The sequence below is a fragment of the Mya arenaria genome, chromosome 10, assembly GCF_026914265.1.
Source record: "Mya arenaria isolate MELC-2E11 chromosome 10, ASM2691426v1".
NCBI lineage: Eukaryota > Metazoa > Mollusca > Bivalvia > Myida > Myidae > Mya > Mya arenaria.
This window is the reverse complement of record NC_069131.1, coordinates 37025196-37049474: the sequence shown is the minus strand read 5'-3', so window position 1 is coordinate 37049474 and position 24279 is coordinate 37025196. Positions and strand designations below refer to the sequence as shown.

At 32.0% G+C, this 24279-nt stretch overlaps 1 protein-coding gene across 1 annotated transcript; it reads right to left on the bottom strand.

Annotated features, from left to right (window-relative positions):
- Positions 1-18130: 18130 nt before the first annotated feature.
- LOC128205031 (cystatin-like) lies at positions 18131-20937 on the bottom strand. Its single transcript, XM_052906424.1, has 3 exons — positions 20704-20937; positions 19639-19698; positions 18131-18409 (listed from the first exon to the last, which is right to left on the bottom strand). The coding sequence occupies exons 1-3, from the start codon at positions 20887-20889 to the stop codon at positions 18302-18304; spliced, it is 354 nt and encodes a 117-aa protein (XP_052762384.1). The 5' UTR covers positions 20890-20937; the 3' UTR covers positions 18131-18301.
- Between the last annotated feature and the right edge of the window lie 3342 nt (positions 20938-24279).

Sequence of the window (24279 nt, the reverse complement as noted above, 5' to 3'; positions counted from 1 at the left end):
ACTTATAGTTCTTACCTTAACATAACATGTACAAACAAAAACGAACATCAACTAATCAATGCTTTAATCACAAAAATCGAGATTGATGCTATGAAAAGTAATCGATTGTCGCTATTTTCATGGTTTTTTTTAACCAAGTTTGAAATGACAACAATGTTATATTAAGCACATATATTCTTGAATCAAAATATGCAGACAAATGAATGTTGGTGTCAAGTAACAATTTATTTTTACCATTAAGATGGAGTCAATATTTTTATTTGTTGTGGACTAGTAAAATCTAAGACACTTTTTGTTGGATTCTGTGACAAAAACTCCACATTCAACCTCTTCTCGAGTTACCGAGTTGGAACCCTGTGATAACTACCTTAAAATCTAAGGACATAGACGACGAACTAAATGAAGAAAACAGATATAATCATATACAAATGTTGAAATTTATTTCCGTCTTTGTTGAAAACTTTACAAAACAAAAGGCCGGTTTCTATACTCCCCTGAAAAGAAAAGAAAACTTAAAAACTTTCATTTATAATGACTTTTGCGGATATTTATTTATATATGATTTATAAGACGAAGCATACAAAATACCCTTGGTTATGCTGCCAAAATTATAAGGCGTCTCAGGCATCCAATCAAACAGTTACCAAATAGATCGACGAAATGACAAGCTTATTCCTGAATCGGACACCCTACTACTATTCAAGGTATAACGTATCAAACCTTAAGCCTTATTTAATATTAAGATTTACCATCATAGGTGGCATACCCTACTTTTAAATACCTAGACCCTGCAATAACTTTTACTGTTATAGGCAGATATTGATTTTGATAAATAGCCTGTCATATATAATGTTCTATTCTATATCTTAAACCCCGCTTTTTTCACATTTTCTGCACTCGGTTGAAATGAATGAACCTTTCAATAAGCTAAAGGAAGATAATACTCCACCAAGTTTCTCCTGACCTATTGTAGTGCATTTTCATAGCTTAATTATAGTATAACTACATGTATTTATCTTCTAGTATGAAACACTTAATATGCTTTTACACATTGGATGTAAAACAATTTATGCTCAAATCATCTTTTGCTTTCGATCGTTTTTTTTTTCAATAGACTTGGAGAGTAGACCTTGCTGACCTGACAAACTGGTGCATTATAAATTATATTTGTTTTGTTTGTAATGTCAAACTTGTCTCTAATATTTTACTGTTAACGCAATATCCATATCCGAACATGAATATCGATCAAATATTCGATTGGAAATGTTTATGCAGTGTACAAAAACTTCAAAAATGTAATATAATATTTGTTATAATGATGATTTAAGTAACCAAAGCTGAATTTCTTATATTGTAGGAATATAAAACCAAATACAAATTAATATTAATGAGCATAAGTTTATCTATATTTATGCTTAATAGACATATAAAGACACTTATATACAAAAAGCTTCATACAGCCATGTTAATAAACACAATATGTTAGGCTGTAAACTAAGGGAGAGTACACTAATTGCATTTTATTTAACTTCATTAAAAGTAACGGTTTGGCCAAATCTTCAATGAATTTATATAAGATGCATTGGTAGATTTTTTAGTTCATATTAGAACAATATTACGTCGTGTAATAGTTTGACCTTGTTAGTTTTACACCCTTTTATGTAATAATGATTGACATTACTTCTAAAGAATTTATAAGACACGTCCAAAACATAGCAAGTACAGAAAAGGCAGTTCCAGAAGAAGCAAAGCATGATGAACGATAATGTCAGTATGAGACCTGACGCTGATATTTAATACACGTACTATAGTTAAGCATCATTTTTCAGTACTTAATCCGTGAAAATATATATACAAAAAAGATAAAAAATAAACAGAAGGTGCACATCTATGAAAGAACATTTAAACTACATTTAGTAGGTAATGAATTGTGCTTTAAAAGTTATTCCAATCAAGTGCAATACGACCGTATTCCACTCTGCTGAGGTAATACTATAACAAGCATCATTGAGCGATTTTAAGATGACGTTACAAAGCAAATAGTGCGTCACCAATATGACATTTATTATACAATCCTTTGTCTTTAAGGTGATTTATACCAGTAACAGTCACAATAGACGGCTAATTATTATTCCGTTTTGTTAAGGAATGTCATTTCGTCGCTCTTGGATTGTGCAAATTTGGATTTTACTCGGGTATCTCCTCATGAAAGCCGATTCTGAAAACATTCACTAGTGTTTAATATCATATCGCTGATCAAAACGCAATACTAAACCCATATTATAGAACCGTAAAGCATGCACAACTAATATTTCTTGACTTCCAGCGCGAACGTCTACGCTGTTAAGAGATCGATCAATGCAATGTGCTGTTTGTGGAGTTTTGTGATGTTCTTCCATGCTAAAATACACTTAAATATTGAGAAGGCCAAGAGCAAACAACAACGACACCAAACCCAGCGTTACTTTGAACAATGCTAAAGTTGGATCTTCTTAAATAAAAAGATGACTTTAACAATCGTTGAAATTGCTTATTGTTAAAATAAAGTGTTTTGGAAATTTCGCATATAAACCATTTCTCTGGCCATAAAATAATGCAAACATAGTACATATTGTTGAAATTAAAGACGAAGACAATATTGTACTATTTTCCTCTGAACAAATTCAAATCAAATTCAAATTTTATTTGTAAAGAAAGGCCTCCGGCCCATAATACAACACATACAATACAAAGCATAAGATCTTTAGAGTTGTGATTCCTTAATGACATTCATTTTTCCTTATCTTTTTGTTTCATTATTACATTTACAAAGAATGCTATATTTTTTATTCGGTCATCGTTTCGACTTTGCATAAGATTTATGAAGTTATGGAAGTCTTGCCTACCCGTGTACCATTTATAGATATAAAATTGCCTTTCTTGCCTGAATTTGTTACATTGAAAGAATACATGAAATTCATCTTCTACACATCTGATATCAAAATTAATTAAGCAATATCTACACAGTCTATTTTCCCTTTCGATACCCAAATGTCGATCAGTCTCAATAAACAATTTATGGCTAGAACATCGGAATCTCGCTAACGATTTTCTCACATAAAATGGTAGATTAATACATAAATATTTTTCTGGATTTAACAAAGTTTTAAAATGCTTATATGGGTCACATCGTGTTGAGTCTCCCACATTTTCGAACCAGTTTTGTCTTTTACAATCAACTAACCTTTGCTTAAATGATATTAAAAAATCGCCAACATTTCCAACTTCCTGACTTAGCCAAACAAAACCAAAACCATATTTGAATAATAGATTCTTTACAGATGTAACCCAATTTTTTTCTTCCAATATCATGTCGTTTAAGCATTATAAAGCAGTTTCTTGGATAACGTTCATTGGACATGTATAGCAGTTTACACCAGTACTTAATACATTTTACATGATGATTAATACACAGAGGAAACCTCCCGCATTCCCCCAATGCAACACAATCGTTAACATAATTATTTACCCCAATATTGAATTTGTACCTGTTCAAGAATATCAGATATTTCCGTACCATATATTTCAGCACCGTAAATAAGTATAGGCTTAACCATTGAATCAAATATTTTAAAGTATTCAGTGTGAGAAAAGTTTTCAAAAGCCATCTGGTAGGCCTTTATAGCATAAATTGACTTCCGGGCTTGCGCAGCTAATTTTGATTTTGCCTTTGTCCAGGATAATTTAGGCGTGAATATGAGTCCCATGTACTTGTATACCGATGTAACATTCACCGGGGTGCCATTAAAATACCAATGCTCGTATGACCGCAGAGGCCCGCCATTTCTAAACACGATTATTTCTGTTTTCCTCTGATTAATAGTCATACCAGTATTTTCGCAGAATTCCGAAATTGAATTTAGTTGTAATTGTAATTCAATGGCAGTGTCAGCGCAGTTCGCAACGTCATCTGCAAAAAGTATGCATATTATATCCGCGATTTGCTCAGTAATAAAGATACCAGTATGTCCCTTTGATCGTAGGAAGGAAGATAACTCATTAATATACAGATTAAAAATTATTGTACTGGTTACGTCCCCTTGTCGCGTGCCAACGTTACAAATAAAGGGTTGCGTAACTGTGCCGCCGCCAACTCGTACACAACCGCGTAGATTTGAATACATAGACGTTAATATACGGTAGAGCTTTCCCTGAACTCCTAATTTTATGCAAACTGGTGAACAAGTTACGGTGTATCAATCCATCAAACGCCTTTTTAAAATCGACGTATAATACATAGAATCTCCCCCCGGGCTTACTGGTATATTTCTGAACCATACTTTGCAAAGTAACAGTATTATATCGGCATGTAAGAATAATTTCTTCTTTAACACACATACACACACAATAGGTTTGGATGAAGCCAAAGTTTCCAGCCAACCGTGTGGAATGTTTTCACTTTTGAATGTCGTATATATGAAGATCCATCGATCTAGGGTAAACATTTTCCATTTCTACCATAACAACATTAGAATATAGTATTTTTGGTATGGAATTTGCTGAAAGTAACCGGATCAATGTATCATTATTTTACTCTGTTATAGCTTAATGGCAAGGCTTTGTCAAGAGCCAATTTGCATCCATTAGCAAAGCGATATTCTTACGTGTTATGAAGGTCGCTTGAGAAGTTGGATTGTAAGAGGAAGCATGCAGACAGTATTAATGTTTAATGTGTTGGATTGAATGATCAATGGCCATCCATCCTATTCAACTGCCTGCGTGTAAGATGCTGGTGCAATGTTAGCTAGGACATTTCTGAAATTCAGTCAAAACACTGACCGTACTCCATAACACTTGTAAATGCTGAACTTGTGTCCTTGCCAGAAATGCACTTGTTATGGCAATGTTGGTTCTATTTAACCTTGGGTTGTACTTAAACTTATCCTTTAGTTGATGCAGTTGTTTCTAAAGCGCTTTGCAAAGTGAAGTGTGTGGAAATTGATTAATAATGTTCTGTCCATGGGTTGCTAAGCTATTATATTTCATTTAGAGATCCTTTACATTTTATAATTTAATGAAATAATCATCGATGATTTTCGTACTTTGAACAGTATGAAAGGGGCGTAAACCTTTCCAAACCAATAAAATAGCAAATAATAGCTGACGGACATGTGTTGTACAACAATATCATAATTTCATCGAGCATTATCATCTACAACAATAGCACCAAAAGCGGATCCAATCATTGCATCATTAACATTTGACTAAAGAGCATCATTTCAAAAACGGGTTAAGTTGTATTAATATAACTTTATAAATTGAAACGCATGTACGGATTTTCTAACAGTTTACAAAGTGTGATATGAGCGGCCATCTAACGGCCACGACAACGACTTAGCCTTAGAACATCAAGTCATCCTTATTGTTTTGAAAATAAAAAAATAACACAAATGGACAGGTTTTAATGCCAATTTTTGTGCATGTATTAAAAGAAAGATTCAATATCATTAAAATATAACAACGTTTGGGTATGTCATTCTGACGTTGTGTGTAGATTTGTCAAATTCACTATCAATCTAAACCGCTTTGCCAAGAGAAGACTTGAAGTGCCAATTACCTCAAATATAATGTAAATTCAAACATAAGAAACTATGTACATAGACAAGTAGACCGTAGACAGCTCTATTTTCGATACCAAAACAACAGTAAATAGTGCAAAAAAGCAATAACGTGCAACATTAGTCCTTTCATAATTCGTTTTATTTTGCGACGTATTGATATTTTGCGACTATTTTGAACAAGAGACATTAGTAACTTAAACTTATTATACTGACATTTTATCCAAACAATGTGAATGCTTGGCAAACAAATTTTATAAGGATAATTGTATGTGGTATTCTTAAACGATGGTAAAACATATTATTCCTTAATGATAATAAAATGTTTGTTTATATAGTATCATTTTCGAATTTTTTTTCTCTTTGGAACTGCAATTACTCACAGTCCGTTTATTTCTTTAGAAGAATACACAATCGTACAGCTATACATATAAAATGATACATAGAACTGACATGAATATACATATCTTCAATATATTGTTAAATAATGTGTTTAATGTTGTTAATAAACTCATTCAGAAAACAAACATTCACATTTTTTTCTTTAAGAACGTCTGTAAAGTAAGCAAATCATAAAATAAAATAAAATAAATTTTCGATTTTTTAATCCTCCTTGATGAAATACTTTTTTGGAAAAAAATAGCGGCGCTTAACCCGATGCTAGGGGCTATTGTCTGTGTTACACGGACCGTTGTTGTCCTAGAAAATGTTAAAGCTAAAACTTATATAAATATTTCTTTTCAAACTCTGGATGAATTTTGTTTTTTCCTGGCCAACCTTTCACAGTTAACGAACCGATTCGAGTTGCAATCAACAATAGGAAGTTTGAAAAGATCCACCTTTTATCATGAAAAAAATCTAAAGTCGCATTTACCAGAACCACGCGAGTAATTTCGGATACCGCATATGCATGCATATGTTGTTGGCATCGAATTATACGACCTAAGGCGGGAATGAAGTGCTCGATAACCATAACTGGCCCCAGCTGTTTGTATACAGTGCTTATGCAGTGTTTTTTTCCTTCTGCGATGCGTAATTATTTGTCTGCATATTGCTTAAATAGCATTCAAAGTTTAAAGAAATCCCTAAAGTATCATCACGATTAGGTAATTTAGTTAAATACGACGACTTTAAACACGGTTTTTTTCAGATAAATTAAAAAAAATATCTGCTGTGATTCCCTCGTGCAACGATAAGCGGATTTATATTGTCAAAAACGGCGATAGAAAATGTTATTTAGAACACAACCTACATTTTCAGGCAATGCAGAAGAAGATAATTAAGTACTAAGCTTAATCATTAACTATTTCAACAATTGCTGGTGTTAAAAGGTTCGCCTAATTCCACTATTCCGATACACAATCTTTGTGTCAGACTTTGAGTTGACAGTATATCAGCCAATGAGGAATATTCTTAGACAGTTAGATGACCTGAAGTGCTATGTTAATGATTAAGAAAGGACACTTTTTCAGGTGCACTGCAAAACATCCATTATCACTTTTCCGGTTCCATGGGAGGGGGCGCAAAAATATGCACCCCTTGGTAATCCCTAGATCTGCCCTTCAACACGTCTTCCTCTGAATTCACTAACACAAAATTGCGTATTTTAAAATTACAATAAATTTTTTTGCCAAGAACAAATGTTGGATTTACCATTTACTTGAATCAAATCTAAAACATTTCAATGTATTTTAAATTTCATCATATTTGCATGCTGACAAATTTGATTTAAACAATAGTTTGATTGGTTTTGTCTCGGATCGCGGTGTTTAGAGCTAAGATTTTGTTTGTGTTGACCTTTATTACCCCCGTAAATGCGGTAGGCGTGCTGCGAGCACATACAATGAATTTACCTTACAAACAGCTTGATAAGATATTAGCTTATGACTATTAATACTTAATTAAAGTTACTACTGCATAGAATATTTGTAAATATCTTAAGGTCATTACATATTTGTAAATCATATAAAGTTTGACTTAATTCGAAAAATGAACCAAGTAATATTTTAAGAGCTAACAGTATTTTTCAAAAAAATATTTTCATGCATTTGGTTATGGCTTTTTGCATTTTTTTATAAAGCTAAATAACTTGTAAGAGGTCACGATGAGACACAGAGCTTAATAAATTAAGAAATAACAAAAGAACCTCAGCATATTTATAATATGTTCTTGTAAACAGCTTAGGGTTGTTGACTGAATTAAGAATTTATAATATACATATTATATACACACTATATTCAACCTGTTTTACCTCATATGGTCTGAATAAACATTTTTACAACTGACCAGTTAATATTTTCGTTTTCTTTAATTCAGGTCTTTTTAGATATTCCAACCCAATTTTGAGCTACCTTTATATCAATGCACGACCTATGGTATTCCCAAACACGAGTTTTCTGGAAGAAATTTAAGAACAAATTTGAAACGAATCCAAACATTTCTCTAGATACCTTTTTGAGCATTTCTGACATCTTTCCGACAATTTAAATGCTGAAAACAACGAGGGCATTGAAGCATTCCTGCAAACATTTGACGGGCAACAAGACACATATGAGACTATGTATAGTAAACTAGACTCACGATTTACAGAACGTGACATTCGAAACGGCATCAAACATTTAAAAAGGAATAAATCGATCGGTATAGAGACTGTTTTAAGGAACATTTTATCGAATGTGCCGAGCAATTATCCTGGCCGCTGCAGATATTGTTTAATAGGATATTTGACTCTGGAACATTTCCAAATGTATGGTCAAATGGGAAATATTGTACCAGTACTTAAGAAACCACCCTCAGATGATGTGAATAACTATAGGGGCGTGACACCAATTAGCTGTTTCAGAAAGATGTTTACAAATGTTTTAATCAACAGACTTAAAGGTTGGCATTGAAATATGAGAAGCTAACGGACGCACGATTTGATTTTAAAGCTAACTACTGATGCGATCTTCGTTGAAATGTATCAAGATGAAAAGAGAAAGGTATACGATGCTTGCATAGACCATTCTATGTGTTGTGACCGGATCTATAAAAGTGGCCTATGGTTTAAACTAAATAAAGAAGGGAAACTAAAAAATCTTAGTTCAATGTATAATTATGTTAAGTCGTGTGTTAAACATACGAACAGGCTATCAGACTTTTTTGAGAATGGCATCGGCTTATTTCAAGGGGAGGTCAATTCGACGATATCGTTTAACCTATTCGTGAATGACATTGAGACAATGTTACACGATAATTTGAACTCAGGATTAACGCTAGACCAGCTGTTTATGTTCTTGATAATGTTTGCCAACGATTATTTTTTTATTAAGCGAAACGGCCGCAGAAGGATAACGAAGTCATATTGACATGTTACATCGGCACTGTGAACAATGAAAGCTAAAAGTTAATATCAACAAAACCAAAGTAATGGTCAGTTACGACAAAGTAATATATTTACGTATAACGGTTAAAGCATAGAAGTAGTGGACAATTACAATTACTTAGGGTTTGTTATAAGCTCTGGGGTCCTTTCGCAAAGGTTTCAATAATATTGCGAGTAGAGCATTGAAATCAATTATGTCACTTCGGAATATGACAATCGACTTATATTTACCAATACATATCACATTTGATTTATTTGATTCTTATGGTTCCTCGATCCTTTATTATTGTGCAGATTTGTGGGGATTTTCTACGGAAGATAGCCTAGAGAGACTGCATCGTAAATTCCTAAAAAAAAGACACTTAATGTGTAAATGACCACAAATAACCTAGCTTTATACGGTGGAACGGGACGTATCTCTTTTTTGTTATCGGGAAAGTCAGAATTGTAAAATATTGGTTTAAACTTATGAATTGTTACTTCTAACCATATAATGTACACTATGTCTATCTTTGCTACTTAGATGTGATCAAGGCAAATATAATTGGATGTGAAATGTTAAGGAGATGTTACAATTGACTGGATTTTGTGATGTGTGGACATTCAGAGACTCTGTGGTCAATGTGCTGCTTTACATCGAACAGTTTAAACTCAGATTAAAGAACCTCAACATTAGGCAATGGCGAAACATCGACAAGAGTTATGTAAACTTTGTTATGTTAACTTAGATTATCTTCACACAAACTATTCGTAGAACAAGGACGATATACGAACATTGCAAGAAGTTATCGAAAGTGCATTATTTGTTGAAATAATGACATAGTGAGACCATTTTGTTCTTATTTGTTCAAGATATAGGGAAATTCGTGAATAATATATTCCTTTGTATTATCGGAGAAGACCGAATATGTTCAAATTTGTAAACATGCTGAACACAACGAAAAAAACACATTCTACACAAAAAAAGCATCTTATTTAATAAAGGCAAATAAAGTAAGAAACTCTGCAATCAACATTCCTGTGTGGTATGTTAAATTTGTATTATACACTCTCGTGTCAAAATTCACATATTGGTTTGCTTTCTGTGTTTGTATCATTATTTATGTTATTGTTTGACTGTGTACCATTTACGTACAGGTATGTTTGAAACAAATCTGTAATTTATAATAAGCTGTACATGCTTACATCAGAATCAACTTTATGTTATGTTATGTTATCAAACAAAAGTCTGATTTGTTTTCCTTTTACAAAGATTGCGTTAACTTTAATACATGCCTTTGAAATATTCCAACCTAATTTTTAGCTACATTGATATCAATCAAAATAGTTGTTTTTTCCTTCTACAAAGATAAATGTTATTCTTGATTTCATTATAATGTATATTGTATAAATCAGTATTTTCAAAAGTGGATCCCAACCTAAATGTCTTACAGTCATATGGGAAAGATAATTTTCGAGTAGATAAAACATTTTAACACTGTTTAATAATGTTTGAATAACATTACGATTCCAAAATAGACGCACCAAAATGTCCTCATCTAACAAACAAAATGTTCATAATCTGTGATTTACAATATTCATTTTAAACAGTATTCAGAATTTAGCTAAAATACTATGTATAATCCATGTTTGGAACCATTGTATATAAGTATCCTGACTAAGTATCCTTAATATCAATCCACCAATCTTCTTCCATGTCAACATCCTGTAATAAATTGTTTCATTTAAGCATGACAATTTGGAGTCTCATTATTATTTAAAAGTACTTTGAAACATGTTTTACGTCCATTGCTTTCAAGCAGTGTTACTCTCAATACAGCATGAAATGATTGGGTTTTAAGTCCTATCATTGTCATTTAATTAAAGTTTACACTTGGTTGTGTAGTTCCTAACAAGTCTTATTAAACCATCATCAGATAAATAGTTAATATTTGTCCTTGTATTATTTTCTTAGGCTCTCTTTGTTACCAATGTATCTGTTTCATAACCAATGTCTCTAGTAGAATGTTTACTATTTTTATAAAGTCTTCCCTTTAGTTCCAGTCTTTATATTATGAAACAAAAGCAATGGAGTATCAAGTACATCTTCAATTGCATCAGTTGATAAACTTTCAACATAACCTACAAAACAAACTCTTAATACTTCGATTCAAATATTGTTGTCTTTTTAATTTAATTTCTTTATTGAACATTCAGCAATCAATTTGCTTAAATTAAAGTCTTACATACATTAAACCTATATATAAAAACAGTATTGACTATTTATAATTTTTCTAATCCAAGAGAGATTAAAACTGTTACAATAGTTTAACATATATCATTTTTAGACCCCATCTTTATAGTAATTTACTAACCCCGAATTTGTAATTGTATTGGGACTTTCCCATATATATGTCTCTTGTTGACTCTTAAACTCTACTAGACTACCAATTTCATTGTTGACATAAGACAATTAAAACTAATGATATAGCTTCAATTCATTGTTATACTGTTAATGCATTCTTACTCATTACTGATAACGAAACATTAATACAATAAATAAAACATGGGCATGCCCAGTAGTTAACATATAGACCCTGTTTACATGCACAAGATAAGATTCCAAACAACGCCGAACGAGAGACACACTTACAAACACCACGAACAGACCCGACACGCATCAAAATAGCTTTATCGATATATGATTGAATAACCGCTTAGGAACTGTCATTGGAACTGGAGTCCAATGGTAAAAGAGTCTACTGAAGATTTAAACTATTACATACGTCATATCAAACTTAGTTCTGAGTTTATTGCGAAATTGTATTCACTGCAGCAAGCTGTCTGACGTAACTTTATCACTTGGATCCAAACATGGTACAAAAATTGCTTTTTTCATATTTTCAATAATGGATGGAAATCAAATCCGGTATTCCCTGAAAGAGGTATACGTCAGGGATATCCACTTTCTTCAATACTTTTTATTCTAGCTGCAGAAATTATGGCCCTTAGAATTAGATCTAGTTGCATTGTAAAAGGTATTGAGGTCACAGTAGACAATATTACAGTTCCACTCAAGAGATCTCAGTTAGCTGATGACACGACTCTTTTTGTAAACTCTGTACATGATATTGAAAACGCGTTACAAATAATTGAAGAATATGAAAAAAAATTCCGGACCAAGGTTAAATAACACTAAAACGGAAGGTATGTGGATAAGAAAAGCCCAGGAGTATTGTATAAAACCTTGGAATATCAACTAGTCAAATAAACCAATTAAAGCACTTGGGATTTTTTATTTTGGTCTCAACTCGAGAGAGTGCGAACCTTTAAATTTGGATTCTAAAGTAGGAAAATGCAAAGAGATAGTACAAAGTTGGTCAAAAAGAAAATTAACGTTTCATGGAAAAATACAATTTATAAAAACGCTACTAATTCCAAAATTCACGTATGTCTTTCGTGCAATGGTCGTTCCGAATCATGTGATAAAACTATTAAACAAAATCATATTTAGCTTTTTGTGGGATAACAAAAATGAAAACATAAAACGACCCTTATTGCTGCAAAAATGAAAGGTGGTTTAAATATGATAGATTTTGAATCTTACATTCACTCAATAAAATAAAATGGGTGAAATCTTTAATTTCAAAAGAAAAAGCTCATTGGAAAGTTATACCTAATTATATGATGCAAAACTTTGGTAAGGATTTTCTAGTTTTTTCTATGAATTTAGATAGTCCTAAAAGCATTGCAACCAGTTACTTATCTGCCTTTTATAGAGATCTAATTAATCTTTGGATAAGGCTAAAAAATGTTAAACCCGAATCTCCAAAAAGTTATGACATCAGGAACCAAGTTCTTTGGGGCAACAAATTTACTAAATTTCACAACAAATCACTCATTTTAACTGGATTAATTCTGACATATATTATGTAAATGATATACTAAATGAAGACGGTGAAATCGGTGGGGAAAAATATATCATAAATTACGCTATAGGCAAAATTGGATATCATAAATAAATATTTTAAAACATGTTTTCCCAAAAAATTGGTCACGGATAACCTCTAGCGAAATATAAATATAATCAAGAGTGTCAATAAATAAAAATATTACTATCAATAATAAATCACTTATACAAATGACAAACAAGGATATATATTCGTATTTGATTAAAGACAAGGTTATCAAACCTCATGTCCATCGCTTTTGAAAACATTACTTTGATAAACAAATAGCTTGGATTTTATTTTATAAAACTATCTATGCCATACCAGACAACAGAATAATACAATTCAAATATAAAGTTTTAAACAACATGTTTCCGTGCAACGTTATAAAGCACAAATGGGGTATGATTAACTCACCAAACTGCAATATTTGCAACACATGTGAGACATATGAACATGTTTTCATAGATTGTTTAGCAGTAAACACTGTTTGACAGACCATTTCAAATGCCTTTTCAAAATACGGAGTAAAAAAGAATATAAGAAATATTGAATGTATTGTACTTGGATATTATATTACTAATCCTGAATATTTTTATTTAAACCTAATATTTGCCACTCTAGGTTATAGTATATATAAAGCATATTTCATCAGCGATAATAGACGAGAACATGTCGATATTATGCATATCTTTAAAAATGATTTTTTCATTCTATTCTCATACTATAACAAGAGTGACACTCACAAAATACGCCCATCAATAATTTCTTGGATTCTAAGACAACTTACTGTCACATTGGCCCTTTGAGAAGCAAGCTTTTCAAGAAGCAAATGATTAGAGAGCGGACAAAGCTAAAATGGCCAATTTTGACAAATTCAGGGGGCCATAACTCTGGAGTGCCTAAAGCGATTTGGCTGTTATCGAACTTGACCTAGATATTTCACCAACAAGCACTTTCATGAAGTTTGGTGGAAATTGGATGAGAAATGTTCAAGTTAGAGAGCGGACAACATTGTGGAACCGCCCGCCCGCCCGCCGCCCGCCCAATTTTGACAAATTCAGGGGGCCATAACTCTGGAGTGCCTAGAGAGATTTGGCTGGTTATCGAACTTGACCTAGATATTTCACCAACAAACACTTTCATGAAGTTTGGTGTTCCCATAATACGGCCATCGTAAGATGGGCGTATAAAAAGCATAAAGTCACAAACAGATGTTTGAATAGTTTTGCCGAATATTTTGGCATCATATAATGATTTAGTGTATTTCATGTGTTATAACATTGATGTTTTAGCTACATAAAAAAATGTATTTGTACCAGCTGATAAAGCAAGTAATAATGTAATCATAGTTTGACGTTTATATTATGTAAATACTATTATTGAAGAGTTACAATCTTCTAGAACGTACATTTCTAGCCAGCTCGATGAAGAAAGTGTTATTAAAAATCATATTGATTCTAATGCTAAATTTCAAGTTCTTTTGAATGATGATCATAAAAACATTCCTACAATACACTGGTTGCCTAAAATGCATAAAAATCCGTATAAATCACAATTTATTGTTAATTCCATTTCTTATTCTACTAAACAAGTCTCAATTATATTAACATCCTGCTTAACTGCTTTAAAGTTCCATGTGAAAAAATACTGTAGTAATGAGAATTCTAGAATTAATCTCTTTTGGTCTATCAATAATTCTTTAGATTTAGTTAATGATTTTGAAAATAGACGGTATAAGACCTCAGTGCTTAATACTTATGACTTTTCAACGCTCTATACATCTATTGCACAATCTTTAGTTAAAAATAAATTGACTCCTCTTATCGAAAAAACTTTTGCGAGGGAGAAAACTACTTACATGGCAGTTAATGCTAAAAAAGCTTTTTTTACTAATGATCGCTCAGATAAATATATCTATTGGACATGCACAGATGTCATTGAAGTTTTTTTTTTAATTTTGTACTGAATAATTCTTTCTAAAATTCGATAAATGTTTATATAAGCAAACGATTGGAATTCCAATGGGTGCCAATTATGCACCTTTACTTGCAGACCTCTTTTTATACTGCTATGAAAGTGAATATATGTTGAAATTATCTAAGTCTGGAGATCTAGTTCTTGTTGATAAATTCAATAGCACTTTTAGACATATTGACGATATTCTAAGTTTAGATAATCCTGTGTTTACAGATAACATTCATTTGATATACCCTTCAAAATTGCAACTTAATAAATCTAATACATCCGTTTTAAAAGCATCCTATTTAGATCTGCAACTCGAAGTAAAGAAAGATATATTGAGTATCAATCTTTATGATAAACGTGATGATTTTAATTTTAAAATAGTTAATTACCCTTCTTTAGATGGTGATGTTCCTAGTTTTTATTCCACAGTTGATAAGATTTCAGATATTATAAATTAAGGAAAACTTTCTCAAAATTTGTTAATGGTCATTAGAATCTCATATCAAAGTACAATAGTAGTCTTAAATCGCTAATTGCTAATAGTATTGCTCATCCCGATTTTTATGGTGATGTTTTAAAGAAAATTCGTAAAATTAAAATGTTTCCAGCAGGTAGTTGGGCAGATAGACCTAATGAATAGCTTGGATTTTATTTAAACCGTGGATATAAAGGCAATACTTTGAAGAGCATTTGCCTACTGGTTTTTGAGGATGAATACCTGAAACAAAATATAGGGTTGAATATAGCATCCTTTCATAACTAAGCTTTCAGTCTTTTGATTTTTTTTATGAAGAGTTTGCTAATTCACGTTATCTTTAAAACCGTATTTGGCGAACACGTTTTTGGCTGACTCGGAGTGTTTTGGCATGTGACTTCATTTTCTTCAAATGTTTTACATTTACAAATCATTTGGAAGAAAATATTAGCTAATACATGTCGCTTTTATGTTTAATAAGGTTTTCCTTATTTGTTCCCAGTTTTAGTACAATGATGCTTTTTATTATGAAACTCTATGATCACACAGTTTTAAACATTTTATTTGATAAGGCAGACTGTGTGGGATGTTTATAGTTTCAAACAATGACTGCATCGTATCTTTGAAAAGTTTTTGCATTAGGTGCTCTGAATTGTATCCCTCCGTCTGCAGATGGAGTTGGGATCTCTAATCATAGACGTACTTGGGGTTTACCTATACGTTTATTATTATTTGTTTTATTGATAAGTTTCCTCAAGTTAATGCATACTTTAATAAGATTTACCTTTTGCGTTTTATCTTTATTAAGGATTGCTGTGATAAGGGTGAGGTTTGTGCACATAAACTGGTTTAAACCCCTAGTAATTTTACATTTTACTGACCGTTCCAAGGCGGTACCTAACAATTTTTGATACACATACCTATTTTTATATGTAGTATGAATACATATGCTGATGGTGGAGTTTTGTGCTGTTCTTCTATGTTTCTTATTTGTGAGTTTATGTTTTATGTCTTTGGCGTTTACCCAGAGCCACTTAACCGGGTTTATGTTTGAACTTTTTGTTACTGAGCTTGTTTCTGTAGATTTTTGCATAAATGTGAATGTGTTGAATTAAATTTGAAAAAGAAGAAAAAAAAATGACTATAGAGATACATTTTCATTCGAATGTATATATAGTGAATGAGCATTGCAAACAGATAGATTATAATTTTATATTTATACGCAATAAACGAATTATTCTTCACATTTGAATATAAACTTTTCAGTATGCTTGGCATACTCGGGCCCACCTCAAAAATCTTATTATTAAGTGTCTGATGTATAGTATTCCCTGCATACTATTGAGACACAGATTAAAGACCTAATATCAACGTTTCATAGGTATTTGTTTTTATAAGTATCCGAAAAAACGAGGCCGTTATTAATATCTGTTTGATTCTAAAGCTTTTTAATTGTTCTCGTGGATGTTTGGGACGGGCAACCTCTTCTGGTCACAATAGTATCAATAAGATCATTGTTTAATCTTTAAGCTAAAAGATACCTACATTAGATTAAAGACAATAACGTTTTAACCAAATGTTCACGATTTTATCAGTAAACTTCAAGTACTGAACGTCAATACTTTAACACGGTACATGACGACTTGATTTTAGATGACGTTTCACAATTGTGGTTGTTTTATATTCTGATGTTTAAAATAGTCCTTTTATTCATCCGTTGTCGACATTTGAATAAATATGCAAAATTTAATTCCGCGCAATAATGCAAAAAGTAGTTCAAGGCAAATCGAAAATGTTTAAAAATATGAAAATCAATCTACAATGAGGTTTAAAACCAACGTCATTCCGGTATTTTTTATTGAAAAATAGTGACGTGCTTGACGCGGAGGCATGGAGTTGTTTGTTAGTTAACACATCCTTACAAAATATAGTTTTCATTAATAAAGCTGATATTAAAAAAATGGAAATCAAATCAGACAGTTTTCATTACCAACATTTCATTGAATGATATTAAAATACTAAATACACTAATTTTATTGAAACACACAACCATCGAGATGTTAAAAGAGTGTAAAAAATGAATTCGTATGATGGTTGTAAACTTTAAACGATATACAAACATTTGATATTGTGGTGTCTAATTGGATCAGATTACGGAAACACTACACTATTTTTCTTGTCGTTTTTCGTATATGGTGTGTTGTTATTTACCTCGGGAAAGCAACACAATGCTGTATTTATGAATTCTGAAACAATCGGCTCTGCATTTCACTCATTATTAAGCCACAGTAATTTGTCGGATAAACTACATTATTATTGTTATTATTATCTTTATTTGGGATTGTTGGGATACGAGTGAGGTGTGTGCACTTAAACTGGTTTAAATCCCCAGTAAATTTACATTTTACTGACCGTTCCAAGGCGGTACCTAACAATCCTTGATAAACCTACCTAGTTTTTTTTGTGCTGTTCTTCCATGTTTCTTGTTTGTAATGTTATGTTCTATGTCTTTGGCGTTTACCCAGTGCTATTAAACCGGGTTTATGTTTTTGCTACTGAGCTTGTTTCTGTAGCTTTTCGCATAAATATTAATCGAAAACGAACCTATTCGACATTGAAGTGTTTGTAACGTAAACTTATCGAGTACGGTTTTATTTGAATCATACTTTCGTTTGAATGTAATATACCCGATAATGCTATGTTAAAGCATGATTTTTCAATAAAATGCAGATATTAAAATACCTCAGAGCATGACTGGCAGAAATAACAAAGGCAATTTAATTATCTAGTTGTTGATTTTTATTTATTCGTTTCAAAATCATTATGAGTTAATTTTTCTGAAATACAAAGGTATTTATTTACATCTGATTCAAAAGAAACAATGGTAAATATTAATTGTCTCTTTTTATTGATGTTTGATGTAACTTTAGCGAATTCCCTTTGTTCATTATTTCCTGGAAACGACGAGCTAGGCTGGGGTTATTGTGGTCAGGTCGCAACACATCTTGGTCAACTCCTTGTAGTTCTTCCATTCCGCCGTCACTGTCTCCAGTGTACAAGTATAGAACTTCTTGGACTGAAATGAAACAAATAATCATAAGGTCATTTTTGCACAAAATGTTCACTGGTTGTATCAAGTGAATTGAAATGAAATTGTGTGCTTTGAAATGTTATTAAAATTGGCCGAAACCTGATTTTGGTTTCTCATGGCTCAATATTTTTGAAATTGTAAATCACTATCATATTCAAAAACTACGGAAAGTTAGTGAATGATAAAACGCTTTTTTAATGACAAATGTTTAAGAATGAAGTTATGTATGAAGTTTTGCATTATGTCATTTGAATGATAATTGGTGTATCAATTTCAATATTTATTTGAAAATTCTCCGTAGCGTTGCAAAAAATAATAGTTCATTAAGACAAATATTTAAATAAAAAAAAAAACATGATTTAATTTGGACAATCCTTTTTGCTGCTGTTTAGAAAATATATAGTTTTGCCCTAAAATAATCAATAGAAAAAGACATGAAAAGTGATGAGAAAAAATGTATATTGTATGTCGATTTAAAGGCATCATTGTCATGCACCAGGTTGACGGAAAAACACTAATAAAAAATCTAGAGCAGGCAACATAAATGACTGCACGATTTCTTGGGAACATCATGCAAATAAAGCTAAGCAATGTAAAAAGCTGAAGTAAATAAAAAAATCGATGTAATGTGATCATTGGCTTCGTTGTCATAGTTTTCCTCGACGCTCGATTGATTTTAACATAGGCTACAATTAAAAACCCATATACCCATAAAAGATATTCCAATGTAAATTGGTATAAATGTTGCAAGACTAAGGTTATGCCCGTGAAACTGGCTGTGATTCTCCCTAAGCGACTATCTAGTAAATGTTTATGACGTTTTTCAAAGACAGGCAAATGGAACATAGGAACTTAACAAAAGAACTCTTACGTCTATCAAATTGAAATAAATCATACAAAAAACACTTTCCAAAAGTGTATCCAGAAATATGATGGTTAAATTAGCTGAAGTGTTTTGTTTTTTCCGTTCAATAACATTTAAGGTGTTGATCTATAGCGTAACATAAAGAAGCGCAGCTCATTCAAAACATTGAACATTTTATCATATTAAGCGTATCTTTTTTCTTTTAAGAACCATTTCCAATGCCCTATTTATAAGTAAATATATACATATTCATCATACAACAAAAGTTTTAGATATGTATGTAACAAATCGGAGTACATATAAGAAATAAACATTTAAACATCCAATTTGTATTAAAACTGTTACTCACTCCGTCTGCCATGTCTCGACGAACGTTAGCCTCCAAGATGTGTTTGGAGCCCGCAACAACCTGCAGATTTATTTGTCATCGTTGAAATATATTGTATCCAGCACTTGACAATTTTTATCATATATGAGTGTATTTGCCAACTTTCAATAATGAGTGTATATAATGTCTAAGACCATCAGACTTCAGGTATGAAATATGTGGATCTGGTATCTTCATAGTTTGATTGATTTTGTTTGCACAAACACTAGATAAAAACTATTGTTTAAACGTCAGGCCCCAATTTCTCGAAACTTCTCAAGCTTAACAGGCTTAAGTCGCTTATTTCAATTAGCCAAAATACATACTGAAAATGGATTTTGATAAATGAAAAATGGTTTATTCTGATAATCATACAGATTATTCCTACATAATTTCTACAAATTCTTGAAGAAGAAAATATAACACATTTTATAGAAAAACAAAAATAGTGAGATTAGCTTAATCCTTTATAAGGGACTTAAAAAGTTTCGAGAAATTCGGGCCAGGTGTTTTAAAGAGTTCTTAGCAATAGAAACTCAACATAACTTTTTTCATACACAACAATTTAAATCTGACGAAACTTTCCAAACAATGAATCCGAAAAAAACTAAGAAATTATCAGAGATTACGATATCGTTGACATGCAGCATTTGAAAGACTGTAAAACGTTAAGATATAGATATAGAGAATAAATGTTTGATTCAGTGATTTATCGTTAAATCTAACCAAAAGCTTTCGTTGTATGTCAATATAAGAGAAACATTTCCAAAAAAGAAAATGATTTAAGAATACAAATAGATACACATGTTCTATGTTGGGCGTACGAGCTCCAACAACACTACCTACTATTAAACCATAAACACAACTTGTCACCTTCGGGTATGAAAAATCGTTCTAACCCATACTTCCATAGTATATTTTGAAACTGTATTCACAGTTTGTCGCAGTAAAGTTGTACTAATTTGTGTTTAAAATGACGACATAAGATGAATGGTAAGCTATTTCTGCACAAGCTTAAGCAGCACTACCTAATATGTTTCAACATACCTGGCGGGAGGCCTTAGTCAGTTTTACTAAGAAATACTCCGAACCCAGTTCCCCAATTGCAAAAGCAGCGGCGGCCTGCACCTCAACGTCATCTGTGCCAATCGGTGACGCCCCGCCTGGAACTCCCTGTGTCGTTGCGTAAGTCAAGCATACGGCGGCGAGAGCGCAGTAAGTTACAGTGTTCATCTTCTCTTTTTAGTGTAATAGGGGTCGGTGTTTGACTAGAAATATACACGCTATTGCAGTAAAAACAAAGTTAGTACTGTGGTATTCTTGTTATGACGGAGTTTTTATATGTTTTCATATGTTCATGTATTACGACAGATGAGACAGCCTTGAGACAGATGTCGCCTTATGCTTTCCCTAGGCGGTCGTTCTAGTATGTGGCAAACAATTAGCCATTTGTTTTTGTCAACTGTGTTTTTTTCGAGGCGAACTCGACTGTGCACAGGTGTTTTTGACAGTCAAATGCCAGTTGGTAAGATGACTCCGGAGTTCAGCTAGAAAAGTTACTGTGTTATAAATCAAAAACTGATGCTTTTGTTTTTTTATTGTTGTTTTTTTTTTGTAAAAAAATACATAATTATTTAGACCTTAATTGTAATTGCAAACATAAATTCCATCTTTTATACAATTGTCTATATTGTGTTGTTTATACGTATCGAATTCAAAAGTATTTAAGATATTATTATAATTAAACAATGGTCGTTTCCGTTCTACAGTGTTCCAACACTACTGTTGTTTTTTATGATAAATTCGGAAAAAAACATAATTATAAACGAAATATAATTATGTAAGATAATGCTGTTGCGAAACAACAAAAACAATATCATTCACATCATTCCTCGGAATCATCAATAGGATGCTACGTTGTGACTTTAAATAAAAAAAAACAACTTCAGTGACAGAAGTTTTAGAACTACTGGCCCTAAGATTTGGAATGATCTGCCTCTGAGCCTTAGACAAAGTGATTCAGTAAACATCGTCAAGAAAAAATTGAAAACTCATCTTTTCATAGATTATTATGCATTGTTCTAAAACGTATATCCATGAACTATTTACTAATATATTGATGTGCTGTTGTCTGTTTACACGTTGGTGAACACCCATCATATAATAACATGTTGTATATAATTTATATACTATGCATTGAACTATGTATCTAATGTACTGTGTGCAAATATTCGTGATTTTTTCATTGATTACTGGTTATTTAATGCTTGTGTCTCTATTGTTTTATTGCTTTTATTATCTTCTAATTCATTATTGTACAACGCCATTGGATATCTATTTATATGTAGAAATAGGCGTTTAAGCAAATAAACAAGTTTCAAGTTTCACAATGAAGCCCAATAAAATCTCAAAACGGCCAAAAACATATTACTATACATAAAGATATTAGTTTTTATTTGTTATCAGTTTAATGGAATATCATGTGTCTAGATTAAGCCTGTCGGGCCAATTAGGCTATGTCGGGATTGCCGCTCTGCCTGTAAAGGTGTGCTGGTATCGACACGGGATAAGGCTCTATGGGAATTATTGATTATATCCAGTTTCAACTTAAACCCAACCCACTTAGCTGCACTATGAAGTACCATTAAATAGAAATAAGATCCTTAAATGCCGACGGGGTACATGACTTTGATAGGCAACCTGATTTTGTTTGAAAACAATTTCAAGTCATGTGAAAACAATTGCAATTGGTGTTAAATCATTAATATTGCTTGCACTACACTGCATACTGTCAAAATATAATATTTGTTTCAAGTAGATGTGATATGTTAGTCATATGATATGTGTTGACGTTATATTGAATAATGATATTTTAATTCCTAATATTCCCTGCGGTCACATAGATTAAAAAGCGCAGAAAGTTCACCCGATCATTTATCTTCGTCACATTTGATCCCCATTATCTTTGTCTACATATTATTTCATTAACTGGCAACATATGGCCTCACTGTTCAATGCTTTTTGGATTGCAAAATTCATTATCATTTATATGGTGACATTCAATGAGGACAGGTAATACTTCAAGATAAACCATATTGCTTGACACATCAACAGCTGTAATAACTATAAATTACTGCAGTTTAACAACGTCAGAACTATTGAAAGGCCAAAATAGGGCTATTGGGCATTTCAAAATTTTCTGACATTTTTAACTGCAGTAGTAAACAGTTATTTTTACTAAATCGTGCGTCGGAGTGACCCCTTTAATACATCTGAACAAAAAATAAAAAATAATTTGAATGTCCCTAAACATTTTACAAATCATATGACACCAATAAATGCGATCCTTCAAATGAATATGGTTTGTTTTGCGTTGATCCTTGTATGTTGAAAGGGGCACTTTATAGGCAGAGAAAGCTTTTAAGCATTACATTTAACACCTGCCCGTTTGAAAGCCTAGGGGCATTGTATTGAACATCATTCCGTTTAAAGGGGCACACATATTGAAATAAATATGTTTTATTTGAACCTAATTATCTAAACAAGACTTTGTGTGCGGATAACATTATATTAGCGATATTTTGGCGTTCTATTAAGCTGGGAAATGTGTGGCCACGCAGCCATTTGTTGCATTACCCCATTTCTAAAGTATAATATATTTTGTCTGCTTACAAATCATTTGATAATTTAAGTCAAATAACTTAATAAATTATTTAATTCTTTGTGCCTCTTTCAATCAGATATATGTCCAATGTTATTCTTATACGTTTGTCCCTTTAGGTTCCACTGTATTATTGTCGTATGGCTAACACGATGCTATTGATCTTCTTCTAACAACGTCGTTGTTAAGTTTAAGGTGAAATAGTTTATGATTTGCGCATATACTTTGATAAAACATTTACAGCATTAACAGTTGTTTAGAATGTTGTAAGAGAATACTGCAGATTACAAGTGGGTCCATGGAGCGTCCTGAGTTGTAAGGATTTGAAATTAAACAACCATGAATTTAACAAAAATGTTTATTTGAACAAATTTCTGAACATGTGGCCCCATCCTTTTAAATATATGTCTGTTGGCACCATTAGGATTTCAAGTTTTACAGTCTGCTCGTTTAATTTCTCTCTCAAAATTAAATCAAGACATAACTGTACCTTTAATGGAAATGTCATTGTAATTTACGCCAAATGATTTGCAATGCATGGCTAATAAAATTCATTTGCATGTCTGAAAACATAACTTGTGTAAAAAGTGTTTTGCTTGTCTTGTATTATTACAAAAAAGGAATGAAATAAATCCAACCATCCGTATAGATGTTTTCCAAGGCAGCGATAGGACTGATCTTGTTGTTGGGAGATTGCAGAACAAATCTAAACTACTTGAGTACTCATATATGCCTCAAGATTAAATGGTAAAAAATGGCCTTTTTGTTTCTAAGTAATTCAATACGTATGACAATTTTAAAAATGATATACTTCATACAATAACATATTAATTCACGTCGGTTGTTGATAAAATCTTAATTTAAGCTGTTACCTATTTTGTGACATTGAGCCCTAAAGTTTAAATGTTAAGTCCTATTCTTTTTCAGTGATGATAACTGTTGTTTTTGTTTCTATATCCAAA

Bases quoted from the DNA above. Each gene is read 5' to 3' on its own strand.
- LOC128205031 (XM_052906424.1), bottom strand. From the start codon at position 20,889: ATGAACACTGTAACTTACTGCGCTCTCGCCGCCGTATGCTTGACTTAC. The intron at 19,699-20,703 runs GTATGTTGAAAC...ATAAATCTGCAG, and splicing joins TGACTAAGGCCTCCCGCCAG to GTTGTTGCGGGCTCCAAACA. The intron at 18,410-19,638 runs GTGAGTAACAGT...GTTTCATTTCAG, and splicing joins GTCGAGACATGGCAGACGGA to TCCAAGAAGTTCTATACTTG.